The following is a 15,674-nucleotide window of genomic DNA, read 5'->3' on the forward strand; positions in this document are numbered from 1 at the left end:
GAGTTAATCGAATATTAAATGGAAAATGTTCTCTTTTTGATAAGAATGATCAAATAAAACAGCAAGCTTTTGATTTTTGTTATAGACGGAAACACAAATTTTAAATAAATTTATATTGTATCAATTGTTTTTTATTTCTTCAAATTATTTTAATAATATAAGGAAATAAATGCTTGTCATCTCAAAATTGCTATTTGACATATTAAGCATTTATTACCATAAAATGTAGAAAATGCAAAAAAAAATTAAAACTGAATATCTAATACAGCAACAAGAAAATTAAAATTAAATCAGAGCCATCTATTAGATCCATATGAAATACTTTTCGTGCTCTACTAAGCGCCATCTATGTTTCGGTGTTATTACATTTCCACTACGAACTTCGAGTGACCAATCTATACCAGTATATAAGTGTATAATCTATGGTCCCACGGGATCGGTATTAATCCGGGTAAAGTTTTACCCGGAACACGGGAACCCCGTCTGTCTTTTCCTTTGACTGCGCCGGCGCATCAGACAGCGGGAAACTAGTAAAAATACCGTCTAGGTTTCCATAAATACTTACTCCAAGAGTATACAGATGTGCCTTTAATAATATTAAACAGGAAAACGCCCCCGACTTCTCTCGCTTTGCTTTTGTCCGCATTTTCCACTCTAGCCTTGATCCGCGACACCAGGTCTGCTTTGGAACTGTTCGAAAACTCGCTCTGTGATGCACCCTGCAATTTATCCGTTATTATTTAAAACATAGGAACTAAGGAATATGTACGAAGTTTCATCGATACTTCACTTCTTACTTCCTTCCTACTAATATTATAAATGCGAAAGTTTGTAAGGATGTGTGTGTGTTTGTTGCTGTTTCACGCAAAAACTACTGAACCGATTGCAATGAAATTTGGTACGTAGACAGTTGGACAACTGGAATAACTTATAGGCAACTTTTTATCCCGATTTTCCTACGCAATACGGACTTACGGGCGCAGCTAATCATTCAAAAAATAAATTAATTTATATACAAACTAGCTGCACCCGGCAAACGCTGTTCTGCCTTACTCTTATTACTTAGGGGTATGAAAAATAGATGTTGACCGATTCTCATAGATACCGGATAAGCACAAAAAATTTCATCAAAATCGATCAAGCCGTTTCGGAGGAGTAGGAGGCAACGAAAACTGTGACACGAGAATTTTATATATATAGATTTATGTAATATATGAACTAGTATAATTTTTAACGGCTGCACCAAAATGTATAATCACTGCGTGATCTAAATGCAATAAAACTGTTTCTTAGAGGAAACTAAAAAAAAAAATTGAAAAATTTCTAACTACCGGGGCCGTGTATAGCATATAAAACAAAGAGTATATTAATTTATATGGAAAATATACCAAGTATACTGTATAATATATAACAAGTATTATAGATAGCACATTTCGATTTAAGAAAGTTGTAATAGGAAAGTTCACGCTATATAAATAATTTATTATCTAAGTATAAATGATCATTATTATTGGCAAATAGTATTAGGAATCACACTTTAAATAACACACCAGACTATTTACAATATAGGATTAAAAAATAATAAATTATAATAATAATGAGGAAAATGAAACTTACCATCTCGGAGTGTGTCGAGGTGCGCTGTGCGTTGTGAGAGATTCAGACTTCACTTTCACTTATTACAAAACTTTTGTATGTTCTACAGTGTGACAATTGCTCTGACGTTTTGAGGATAAGTTGGTACTAATATTAACTGTATATAATCTAACAACGTATGTACTTTTTATGGTATGTTCCAATTATGAATATTAACAATTTGTACTAAGTATTATAAATGTGGAAGTAACTCTGTTCGTCTGTCTCTTATTCAAGTCAGTTTTTATCCAGGACAACCTACAGGACCGGGAACTATGAGAATAAAACTGTGGGCCTATATTTATATCACATGATATGTAACTAACTATGCATTAACTATTTTGTAGTGATTTTTTTGGGATTCTCCTATTATCATAGGATTTGTATCAATAACTAATTTCTTGGACGCTTATATTGGAAACATACATAAGCTTTTTGTTTGCTTGATTCAATAAAGTCTCGCGATTTATCCCAAACCTTTAAAACAATGTGGTCACAACGTGGCAACGAACTTCTACTCATAATGTTATTTAATACCCTCTTATATTGACATTTGCGAATCTCAAAAAGTGTTTAATGTAAAATAATCACTACAAAGTGGACTGCTGGTTTTTTTCGCAATGCTTTTACCTATTTTTTTGTTTTCTTTTCATGATTAAGCAATAAATGTACTTTTTTTATACGATGATTTTGGTCTATTTCTGGGTAGTAGTAAGATATTATGTTATCTGTGGTAGTAGGTATAGTATGATACCATTTATATATACTAGGCATTTAGATATGCACACGAAATTTCATAAAGATCGGCCCAGCCGTTTCGGAGGAGTATGATAACATAATGAGACGAGAATTTTATACATATTATATAGATTAAGATTATATAATTTATTTTAACGTTTTAAATGTGGTAGCATGCTTAGGCACGAATTGAGCCAGTTCGCACCGGGGAAGTACACCCCCACAGAAATTGACATGAAATAGTAGTACGAAAATGCCTGTATTTTTTTATGTCATAGCGGGCAACTGAGCTGGTGGTTCGCCTGATGGTAAGCGATCACCACCGCCCATGAACATTCGCAAAGGTAGTGCCTCTACGAATGTGCTGCCCGCTAAGGGAAAAGGAAAGGATTAAAGACTGGAAAGAAGGAATAGACTGGGATGGGCGAGAAGAATGAAAAGGGCCTCCGGCTCCGCCACTCACCGCAAAAAAACACAGTGGCACGCCACTATTTCACGCCGGTTTTCTGTGGGGCTGTGGTACTTCCCGGTGCGAGCTGGCCCAATTCGTGCCGAAGCGTGCTCGACTACCACAATAAAATCCTTATCCTTTTCCCTTCCAAATCCATTGCCTTATTTCGTCGTTTATCCGTTCGTTATCTCTTACCTCGTCATTTCATATCGTATTTGAGTATAGTAGTGATTTTAAAATAAGCCAGCTTATCTGATGATCGGTCAATATTGATTATGATAAAGTTGCTTTATTATAAAGTTCGTAACTAATGAATAGATCAGGAACATGCATAATTTTTATTTATTTTGTGTCGATTATTTCTTAAAATGAATGGAGACTGGAACGTTGTAAGAAATCGATACGAATAAACAAATGTTCGACTCCGAGATGGATGCTTTTTATTTTTCTTTATTTGGGACATAAACATTAAAACATATTCATGAAACAATAAAGCTAAAAAATTATACAATTAACAATAAAGTTCACAAATGGATAATTAACAATAATCACAAGTGAAAGTTTCAAGTTACGTAGTACGCTTGCAAATCCTAGCCTATTAAAATGTTTAATTTGAATTAATTAAACAAATATTATAAATGCGAAAGAAATGAGGATGGATGTATGTGTTTGTGTATGTTTGTTATTCTTTCACTACTGAAACTACTGAACCGATTGCAATGAAATTATTACTATTGGTACTTAGATAGCTGGACAACTGAAATAACATATGGGTAACTTAATACCGCATGTGAAATCGCGGGGTGCAGTTATTTAAATGCATAATTAAAATAACTCATAAAAAGAAAAGAGTCATAAGGTACGTAGTATTGTTATCAAGGACGTAGTCAGGCTTTAGTTCTAAGCATAGTATTATCATAGATGACATAATACTGTACTGTATTATATTGTCTTTTATCATATAATTAAATTATGTCATGATGAATCCCTGTAGCTATAAAATAGGTAAAATAATATATGGGTACATGGTATACTGACCAATGAATAGAATATACTTGTAAATTTTACTATTCTCATTGTCTTACATTTTAATTTATTAGCTTTCATACTTGATATTTCAATAATTTTTAACAGTGACATCTCTGGTACTGGTATAAAGTAGAGTTCTTATTGGTAGATTGTTTTGAATGAGATGATTCCGCTGTAAAGCTGTAGATGGCGTGGTTATCAAATTGAAGAATAGTAAAGCCTTGAATTCCAAGCTGCTTCTTTTTGTCTGTGATTCTTCTCGCTAGCAAATTTTTCAATTATCTTATATTTTGTAGAAAAAATATTAATTTGTAGATGATTCATGAAACTTCAGATTGTAATATTAAGGACCATTCCGAAACGGGTGCGGTTAACCGCACACTTCAAATTAAAAATTAAAATTGTTGCTGTGCCTAGGTAGAAATTAAATGAAAAAATAATTAATACATAAATTTATACACAATACAACCGCACTTACGTAATTCTATAATATTACAGTTGTAAATTATAATTTAATTGTAGGTATTTTTCTTCATCTTAGCAAGGAATTTCAAGTCATCCATAAAGGATGTGATTATATAGTATAGAACAAAGTCGCTTTCTCTGTATGTCCCTGTCCCTTTGCATGCTTAATTTATTAAATTACGCAACGGATTTTGACGTTTTTTTTAATAGAAAGAGTGATTCGAGAGGACGGTTCATATAATTATAACATCTATTAAACTACTCCAAATTTATCGCATGCGAAACTGCGGACAAAAGCTACTAAATAATAAATTTATACAGAAACGTAGCTTTTCTTTCAATTACCATTAATATGCATTATTTACACGCCACAACATGTTAACCGATGTATTTAATTATATCGAGGGACATTATAAAATGCCTAAAATAACTTTACAGAAGAATGCACTTCAATTATGCGCGGTATTAAAAAATAACAAATTGTCGGCATTGATAATACATTCCAATACAACGGACGCCGCTCGTCGAAAACTTTTTTCATTATCACGTGTCCATGCTGTTTTGCCACTGGAATATCCACACATAATACAAGAGATTTACCCTGTCTTCGCGTATTGTCATGGGAAATGAATAGTCGCAACCGGTCACACGCAAGGATTTGAAGTCAAGATTTAGGGCTAATAATGAATTATGGACTTGTATTTCGACGATAAATGAGAGTTCCAGGGAATATGGCGCACGATCTTGTTATTTTTAGATGTGCAAGTTATCTAGGGCGAAATAGTACGAGTATATGTTAGTCCTGTGAAATTCTCTTTCTCAAAATACTATTAAAGGACAATAACTTTTAGCAAAAAACGGAACGTTCTTCAAATATACAGAAATAGACCAAACTTAAATAGGACCGTACGGTGGGCACTAGCTATCAAATAAAAAAGAAACATCAAAATCGGTTCATTAAGTAAAAAGTTAGCACAATAAATACAGTTAAATTTAATGGAAATTGCCTCCTTTTTAAAGTCGGTTAAAAATACATAATCCCATTCGATATTTTTCCTAGCGTTATACTTCAACTATACATTAAAAGTTTGTATAATATCTACTTGCAAATCCATTCTCAGTGGAATCGCGTATTGTCATTTAACAATAAGAAGTGTTTTTTTAGTTCTAGAAGTTAAGCAACGTGGGGCACGGTCAGTAGGTCACTAGAAGGTACATTGAAGGCTGACATCTGAGTATGACGTCTGTCACTTACCGCTGTGTGTTTAATGTGTCTGGTCTCTAGTGACAGAACTTAACATAGTTTGTTTGTTGTACGTAAATCGGCTTATCAACTATAGTTTATGTGATAGTCTCATAGTTCAAATTGATCAAGCTCAAAAAACAAGGAAAGTACTTACTGTAAATTGTCGAGGAGTCCATCATTAGATATACTTCATCACATAATAGATCATGATTAAATAGAAGTAATGAAAAAATTATCAAAGGTAACAGTTGCACCTACGAACATTTTAAGGTTCACTTCAAATTCTTTAGTATGTCATCATCAGATCCTCGTTTTTTATGATGCTATCATTCTTGGATATCTAATTTTCAACAAGAAAAGAATAATCAGCAGCGGTTTATGTATTTTATCCGGGAACACACATTAAAATCCCCTTGAAATCGGTTCAAAACAACTAAAACTTAAATTATATGTCTACCGACAGGTATGTACTCCCGTATCCCCTATTTCAAGGATCATGTGTCTGTACGGCGTGTGGAAATTAGACACACTTTTTAAGTGGCGGTCAAACCAACAGGTAATGGTATCTATATTTATTGCTGAATGATTAATGCGGCTATTGAATGATAATTTAATACCAGCTGACCCGTAGCCACTTCTTTGTGTTACACAATATGTTTATTTCATTGAAACATATCATTAATCACAAGCAAAGCCTATGTCACTGTGGAATAAACATAATTCACGTTTATACAGTATACTGATGAAAGAACTTTCGAATTAATTGTAAGATGTAAGTTTGCTCGTTTTATATTAACATGGGTGAAAAAATAGTAAGTTTTTTGGTTGATTTCCAATGTTTTTTCTAAATGTATTCCATGTACGGTACCGGACGTATCGAACACCATTCACGCCTAATCAATATAATAAGACATTTAATATATTTGTCAATAAATTATTATTGTACGGTCACCGATCCTTGACATTAATCTGCCCGTTCGAAGTGAGTTAAAATCGAAAGAAGTCTCTTTCATACAAACTATAGGTGAAGCTAATAAAAACGTGTTAAAATATTCATTGGCAACGTGCCAACGAATAGGTAACTAAAATGTTATTGGTAAATAGACATAAATAAAAATGCTTTGACATACGGTTAGACGCAGAGCAATGTTATGAGCTTAGTTTATGACATTTACGAAACTGGACTGAATACATAGACAAAATTTTTTAAAAGAAATCATAAATGATGATAAATTTGTAATAGATGTTTTTACCAGTTGGATAGAAAATGTAAGAGATATTATAAAAAAAATAGCTGTGCGCACCGGCTTCGCTTGATTCATATATAGCCTTTAGCACTCAGGGATCTATTACTTATTTAAGGGTGAAAGTGTTTTTTGAAATCGATCCAGTAGTTCCTGAGATTAGTGCGTTCAAACTAACTAACAAATAAACTCTAGCTTCATACTATTAAGTAGTATAGATGCAACTCTGTAGAACAGCTATAAGTCGATATTCCGAGTGAAACATTGCCCACGTTTCTTTCAGCGATGTTTTATAAATACATTAAGGGCAATATCTTTATAAACGGTTCGAAATTAAATTTACATATCGTATTTGTTTAGTCCCAAACAAACGGGAGGCACTTTCCCGCGCTTTTAACATCTTTTCCAATAAAAAGTTGTTTGGCATACGTAATGGCGCCGTTATTTCGCGTGATATATACTACGAGTTGTTTGGGCGTTTTGTTTATAATGTAGCGTATGCGTCGTGACTTCGTATGAGTCTACTTATTTGTTTTACTCTTTTATATACTTCAAGTATTTTGTCGGCGCGGCGAGCGGTTGTAAGGTTCCTAAATATTTCGGAATGAAACAGAACGCAGTCACCGTATATTAAAACGATGTTTGCTTTCTTAGGAATCTAAACTGTTAGGTCCCTAAAACAAGTGCTCATAATTTTTTTTCTCTTCTTTCATATTTGATTTATAAAGCATTTCAATGCTATAAAATTTAAGAGTTTATATTTTTTTCCTTTGTCAATAACAAATAAAAAAATCTAGATTTATGTAATGTAGAATATTGGATGGAACTTGAATATTACAAAGGATTATGACGGGGCGGACGAGATGAAAGATGTGGGTGTATATTTCAAAAACTATACAGTGAACATTAAACGGCGTAAAGAAGCAGGCCTGCCAGACCTGTGACACTGTCGATTGAATGACATATGAGCACAATGTAACTAAAAAGCCGATATCAATGTATTGATGTATTTGTATGTGGTAGTCGAGCACGTTTCGGCACGAAATTCGCAGCGGGGAAGTACCACACCTCCACAGAAGACCGGCGTGAAATAGCATTCTGCTGTGTTTCGTTCGGTGAGTGGGGGAGCTTGAGGGCCATATCCTTTTCCTTCACATTCCCAGTCCTTTCCTTTATTCCTCTCGCCAATCATGCCTCTACAAATGGTCATGGGCGGTGGTAGCGCTTACCGTCAGGCGTCCCACCAGCTCCATTGCCGACTGTGGCATAAAAAAAAAATCAAAAGTTATATACATTAAATCTAGCATCTAAAGTATATACGCCCGCGAATTTGGCCCCTTTCAAAAATTTATTGTAGCCTGTTTCGTAGAATCTGTAGTACGAAAGTCTCTTTAATGTAATAATAAACATAGAAACTAGACCAATAGGCAATACCAACTACAAGTAGTTGGTACTCACGAATAAAAAAACTAAAATTATGAGAACGTTTAGATCTTGGACAATTTAAAGAGACACTTAAATTTTTAATATTTTTCTACTAGCCATCCGTCCGCGGCGTAGTCAAAGGTAATTCTCATGGAAATAAGATGTTTCACCGCAGTAAAATGTAGCCTATAGTAGGCTAGCCACCATAGACAAACAATCATATAAATGAACACATTTTCACAATTCTAATCTTTACTTATTTAATCTTTCAATATAATAAGGGCATCGAGCAAGCTTAGGCACGAATTGGCCCAGCTCGCGCCGGGGAAGTACCACTACCATACTCCCACAGAAAACCGGCGTAAAATACATACATATATTGTGTTTTTTTCAACCTTTCCAGTCCATTCCTTCTTTCCATTTGTCGATCGTTTCCTTATCCTTTTTCCTTAAAAACCGGGTACCGCATTCGCAGAGGTTCGAATCTTCATGGCCGGTGGTGATCGCTTACCATCAGGCGTACTACCGAGCTGGTAGTATACCTCTATTATAAAAAAATCTTTACTTCTAGATGCGTATTAGATGTACATTAAACACTAATTATTTATTTGGTGACACACACCAGCAGAGAGCGCCACGAGTAGCTTCCCAAACCGTCGAAACACGTCGAATGATCAATTTTAACATTCGCACAGTGTCACCGAATATTTCGCTTCTGTCAACTCATAAATGAATTCATGAATGTCATTAATATAAATCACACATTATTTTTACTCCCGTATCAGATTAGGATATTTGTTTACATTCTCATTAGCTTTGTTAATAATTTTCTATGTAGGTACGTTGGTGGCGAAATTTTAATGATATCGCATATTTATAATATCGTATGAATAATTCAATTCTGTTTGTAAATTATTTTTATGTAGAAATAATGTTGTATTGTGGTGTTAAAACATTTGGCATAGTAAATTAAATTTAAATCAAAGCGTAAAATTTTTGTTTATTAGTTGTTTCAAGCACTAACAGCTAATTAAATGTATGTACATATTAAGCTATAATAAAAAAAAAAAATAGCTTTTTCCGTGTAGCGACTAAACATTTAGAAGAACTTTATTTAGTCTTATCGAAGGCACGTGGTTTGTCCTTCAAGCTAACTAATAAGATGGGAATTGGTAGAATTCGTAAAATAATCAACTGATTTACAAAATATTTTCCCAAAAAATACGCTAAACTATTTCTGACTATCTTGGTCAAATCGGGCGCTGCCTGGATGTTGGCGCAATGAATATAATTTTAAGAACGCATCTGCGTCAGCGTTACGTCATCGGGTCATCGCGTCACAGCGCCTTCCGATTGGTCGCTGATGACACGTGGGAAAATCGCAATTGCCACGCAACCGCCTTTTTATAATAGAGAATATTGCAGATTCAAACGCATATCTATACGCACTGTATTTTAAATATTAAACTTTATAAACGCAAAAGTCTTCTTTCTTCACCACCCCGAAATGATTAAAGACCCACACAACTACCTCAACACAGCACAAAAACTCATATATAACCTATATATAGGTTATGAAAGGATTTCTTATTAATGCAGAGCTTCAGTTTTATGCTGAATTGTAGTTCCAAGGTACTTTATAGACAATTTCCGATATCACTCAGTATCCCAAGTGTAGAGTAGTCCCCTGCTATCATTTAGGCGATACTTAAAAGCACCTACTTAATCAGACGCTAACGAACAGGGCGAAGACGTGAGTCGTTAATCCAGGGCAGAATGTTTTTTGTTGTCTTTGGAAGTAGTAAGTAAACGGTTATAAAAACAAGTGATGCATATAAATCGAACTGTACCGATATTTGAGAGAAGGAGGCGAATTTTGTAATTTTCTGCCCATAGGATTTTACTTCGAGACCAAAAATATTTTTTAACCATTTAAATTATTGAAAAATAAACCATAACAATTCCTCATGGTCCCCCTCTGTTCGAGGACGAATTTGAAAATTCATTTGTATACGCCGTTTGGATTTTTTGAGAGGCTATTTATTAAGCCCGGATTAAAAATGCATTAAGGTAAAATGAGAAATTAATTTTACATGGTCACATAAATATGTATTGAAATCCTGTTCAATTAATATCGCATTTGATATAGTCCGGCCAGGCCTGTGACTTCTCCTAAATGCGGTTTAAATTGGCTTGTGTCACCCTCTCTTCTATATCTAGATACCATAAAATCGCTTTGTTGCGCCGTGAAAAAAAGACAAACAAACGAGCAACTAAACCAATAAACACTCTTTCGCATTTATAATATTACTAGCTGCGCCCCGCGGTTTCACCCGCGTAAGTCCGTATCCCGTAGGAATATCGGGATAAAAAATAGATGTTGGCCGATTCTCAGACCTACCCAATATGCTTACCAAATTTCAGAGGAATCGGTCAAGCCGTTTCGGAGGAGTATGGCAACGAAAACTGTGACACGAGAATTTTATATATATAGATAATGGCTATTACTCAATCAAAGACACATTTGAATGCTTTAGCAATGTGGTGGTTTTAAAGTATAAGATTTTTCATATTGCGAATCCCCAAAACTGTACTGTATGCCGTTGAGTACGCCTGTAACAAATGACTAGCACCCGGACAACATTAGCCCGGGCGGTGAGCGGGTAAAGCGGCATGCAAAGACGCGGTCACCTGGGAAATTACCCGGGCCCGTCCCGCCGTTACCCGGATAATACGTCCTTGTCGTGTGTCATACGAGTCGCTGATTCTGGTCGGGGTGATGTAATATTGAGGGAGTTTTGACGTGGCCACTAATTTTACATAATAATGCATTGTTTGGGGACATGATATGGGAAAATGGCATATTGGCAAATACATGTTGGTAAACGCTGTATGCAGTTTATATATTATATTTGACGATAACAATAATATAATTGTCTGTAAGTCCACTTGAGGAAGAATTCCTGATAGTGTGAAAGTCTTAAATATTAAAACATATTAGTTAATACATTTCTTATGATCACTTCGTAAGTGAAAAACTTACAAAGTAATATGAGACGACTTTAGAGTTTAGGATACAGTCTTGGAACTGCTAAGGCGAGTTTGAAAATATGCGAGTAGACTGCATTTTATATTAATTTTTTCCAGGGTCGATACAGACAGAGATGGCTGGCTAGTAAATGACGTAAAAGAAGATTTAATTACCAAAAGCTTCTAATACGCAATATATGTTAGTTACATATTTATTGTCTTACACTATAATTACTATTCATTTGCCTCATTGCTCACCTGCGAACATTAAAAGGCATTAGCGATCGTAAATATACACACGCAACAGATGTCAGACGGTGAGTCGAATGTCTAGTCACAGGCTGGAGGGGACTGCGATACAATTTGCATGTTAATTTTTTGAGGGTCAAAGAAAAGGAGCAAAGGCTACGGCCGTTTCCATGCTGTCTGGTGTTACATGTGATATAATCATTCTTATAGTCATGTTGTAAGGATAGCGTATAACCCTCCAACTACAATTGCAATTTATAATTAATTAAACGTAGAACATTCTTAAACTTATTACTTACAGTTGTTTTATTTCTACGAAAAATCTGTTATGTACTTAAAAGAAGTCTTTTCTACCTGAACACAAACAAAATCTTCATAGCAGATGTGTACAAATTTTATATGGCTTCCAATGGCCATTGTTATTTAGAAAGGTGTAACTTTCATATAGGTTTTGTAAAAATGGGCCGAAATATGACGATGATTGATAAAATATAAAAGGTATTCAAATTTGGAACTAGTCGCAGTCGGCCGGTGGCCTATGTGTTTTTTTGCATTTATCTGTAAACTGTTATTCGCATTTGCGATATCTCAGTATGACAATGGCAGATTGCATATTGAAATTCACTCTTTGTACTCATATAAATGGGTATTATAATAAACTATCTGCGCCCCGCGGTTTAACCCGTGTAAGTCCGTATCCCGTAGGAAAATCGGGATAAAACTTGCCTATATGTTATTCCAGTTATCTAGCTATCTACGTACTAAATTTCATTGCAATCGGTTCAGTGTAGTGTAAGAGCAACAAACACACACACATCGTTACAAACTTTCGCATTTATAATATTAGTAGGATAGTAGGATGTAATAGATAGGTTGGTAATAGTCGTGAGCGGCGACTATTTCCTACCATCATGGGACGACTGCTCCATTGCTGGCGTTATGAAATCAAAATTTTATATCCACAAAAAACAATGAATCAAATGTAATTTGGGTAAATTTTAATTAAGTCTTTAGTTGAGGCATAGAACGGTTCAGAACAGGTGCGTTGATGTTAACACTACTTCTGCATGATATGTTCTTCTGAGACACGGTCCGTAGGGGCCTTGCTTCGTCAGAATGCTCTAGGTTGGCTCTGGGGGCTGGGGTGGCGGTAGGATCAGTTGAGTCGCTGGCTTCATGTATGCTGATCTGTGCTTGACGCAGTTCGACTGGAAGTTGTGAAATAATGTCAACAATTAGATATCGTGAACTTTTACAAAAAACTGCTTCAAATTGTCAGAACTAGACCAAATAATGGGACCACATCGGAGGTATCAGCTTTCAAACAAAAAAAAGTCATCAAAATCCGTTTCTCAGTTCTGAGGTAACAAAGGCAAAATGATTGAAAATTTAAAAAATAACGTTCACTGATGTTAAGCACGATTTTTTAATGTTATCACAAAGAAGTAAATGCGTATCATATTATTATTTATTTGATTGATTTTTCAGTAGGTGAAGATATTTTAGATTTTGTGCACTGGGCGTCGAAACCAGGACCTCTTAGTACTACATCCACTCATTAATTACTTTAATATGGAGGCAGTTATATGAGATCTATTTAATATTAATCAAAAAGCATTATTCGAACATAATATATACGCTTTTTTGGTTAAGTTTCATGCCATATGATCTTAATACCTGGATCTTTTGTGTACTGACCTTGTTTTGCCCACGTAAACAATTTTTTATCTCACCTATAATTTATCTATTGCATTATTAAAGACAAGGCGATATTTCATCAGAGTGAGCTTATTCTTTTTTTATGTTATAGCGGGCAACTGAGCTGGTGGTTCGCCCGATGGCAAACGATCACCACGGCCCATGAACATCCGCAGAGGCTCAGACCTCTGAGAATGTGCTGCTTGTTTTTTAGGGATAAGGGATAAGGAAAGGATTGATGACTGGAAATAAGGAATGGTCTGCGAAGGGCGAGAAGGAGGAAATAGGCCATAAAAATGTTAAAAGTAAACCAAAAACTGAGCTCAAAATGTTATCCAATTCTATTACGTTACAGTAACGATTTGAAGCTATGTTATGTCCACACTGAACCGACAAATATCATTGGAGGCAACAAACACGTTTCCAACTGGTATTCGGCAAAGGATCAAAGGCCAGGATATGTCATTGCATGCGCTATGGGTAACGAGAAAAGTCGTCGTCTGTGAGCCACGTGTATGCGTAAGCTAGCTTGCTCTATTTGTTTGGTTAGGTGATAATGGTATAGCCACATAGGGGGGTTGAGCGATATGTTATTAAACAACAAATTCTAACAATTTAGTTATAATGGTTTTCATTTATATCGAAGAAGTGATTTTTGTACCAAGAACATGGACATTTTTGTTGCGTGCGTTGCTGAAAATGATCTGTGACTTTTTCGCGTTTATTTCCACTATTTTTTAAATATTTTTGACATTTTCTTTATTAGATGATGGATGTTAAATGCGAGTTTTATGTTATTTAACCCGGCGTTTCGAACAGTTAACAGCGATCGTTGTCACGGGGTGACAGAATTAAATCGCGTTTAAAATCCGCTAAAAAGGAGTTAATTCCTACAATTCTCGCGTAAAATTAAACACAAGAAAAAGCTATTGATAGATAAGGTAAACAGAACATCCAAAAGTTGTTTATCTGGCGTTGTCATTTAATAAAGACACGCAAATTCGCTCCGCTTCTCGCGCCGCTCGTGTAAATATTTTGATATCTATATAAGCGTTAATAATAAAGAACTAACGTACTAATTCGTCGTACAGCCGCTTCGATTCTCCGTTCAAACACAGTCCCCACCAGCAGAAACATTATCACTGCCATTATGACTGGACCGTATATCCACCATTCCATAGATGATATATTTTTATATATTCTTTAAAATTAACTACATTGTTTTGCGAACTATTAGTAATTTGTTATAAATCTGTAGCAATAAGTTGTATATGCGGCCATGGTGTGTTATTGACAAGCACTGTCATAGACAATACCGATCTAGGTGGTCTGTTTTATTTTTTTTTACATATTTAAAGGAGGTTTTATAGCAATTGTTTTAATTATTAACAGTAATAATACTATTTATATAAATAAATTATTTTACAATATTGTTACAACAGTTATGTCTGTTATTAGCTAGCCTAGATAGTAGATATGATAGAATCAATAGGCCCACGGAAAATATAGTAAACAAAATAAGTCTTTCCGTTATGTAATAAACTAATTAAATGCCTATATTTTGTCACCATATTGAACTTTAGTGCAATATTCATAGTGACTTTATTACATTTACGGTCGAGGTCTAAGCTTCTTTCGCAAATGCGACGAAGATTATCTCTTAGAAGATTATTTGCTATTTTACGCCTTGCTGCAGACGAATCGGCTCATCGTGATACACTGCTTGTAAGAACCTTTGCTTTTGACAAAATCAATACGTCAAAAGCCTTCCGGTCAACATTTTGACCATTATGTTCCAAAAATACTCATAATATTTTCTTGTGTTTGATTTTACGCGAGTACTATACATTTAGAAATTAAAAACTTTTTAACGGATTTTAAACGTCTCCCCGTGACCACGCTCGCTGTAAAGTGTTCGAAACGTCGGGTTAATAATATAATGAATAAATCGCGTTTAAAATCCGTTAAAAAGTTTTTAATTTCTAAATGACTCATAATATTCCAGGTTATTTATTGAGGAGCATCAGAGCAAAAACCGATATATCAAATTTTGGCATTTTATTTAGGACGCAAATTGATTAATGTAACATGGTAAAGAGCTATAAATTCGTTCGGAAATACCTGGATCTGTACATAAACCGATAGTCACATCAATCGTATCATTCAACGATGGCGATCGGAAGAGTTGCCGATAAATCTTTCTTTATTTTTGTCTCATTTGGCTAGTATTCTGCACCTCAGGTGTCTGTGTAAGTTTCAGGCAGCAGTGTCCCACAATGCTATCCTCAAGCGTATTTGCTGTTATATTAAGTTTCTGTAACTTGAATATATATGATATATGATATTATTAACGGAATAAAGATTATCTTTATTCCGTTAATATTTCATTATTATCGGAGTAGTACCTCGCCTTGCGGCGGTGTTGTTAAAAACTCCGGCTGAGTGACCAGACGGCCGGAGCCTA

The 15,674-nt window shown here is 34.8% G+C and overlaps 1 protein-coding gene across 1 annotated transcript in view; it reads right to left on the bottom strand.

The window, feature by feature from the left end:
- Window positions 1-1,692, bottom strand: part of LOC119828809 (fatty acid-binding protein-like) — a 4,065-nt gene extending 2,373 nt beyond the window's left edge. Inside the window, exons 1-2 of the mRNA XM_038351082.1 lie at window positions 1,618-1,692; window positions 566-719 (exon numbers count right to left, since the gene is read on the bottom strand). Coding sequence (XP_038207010.1) covers window positions 566-719; window positions 1,618-1,620 — 157 coding nt within the window. The 5' untranslated portion in view covers window positions 1,621-1,692. The remainder of the gene's footprint in view (window positions 1-565; window positions 720-1,617) is intronic.
- Between the last annotated feature and the right edge of the window lie 13,982 nt (window positions 1,693-15,674).

Source organism: Zerene cesonia, chromosome 8 (genome assembly GCF_012273895.1).
Source record: "Zerene cesonia ecotype Mississippi chromosome 8, Zerene_cesonia_1.1, whole genome shotgun sequence".
Taxonomy (NCBI): domain Eukaryota; kingdom Metazoa; phylum Arthropoda; class Insecta; order Lepidoptera; family Pieridae; genus Zerene; species Zerene cesonia.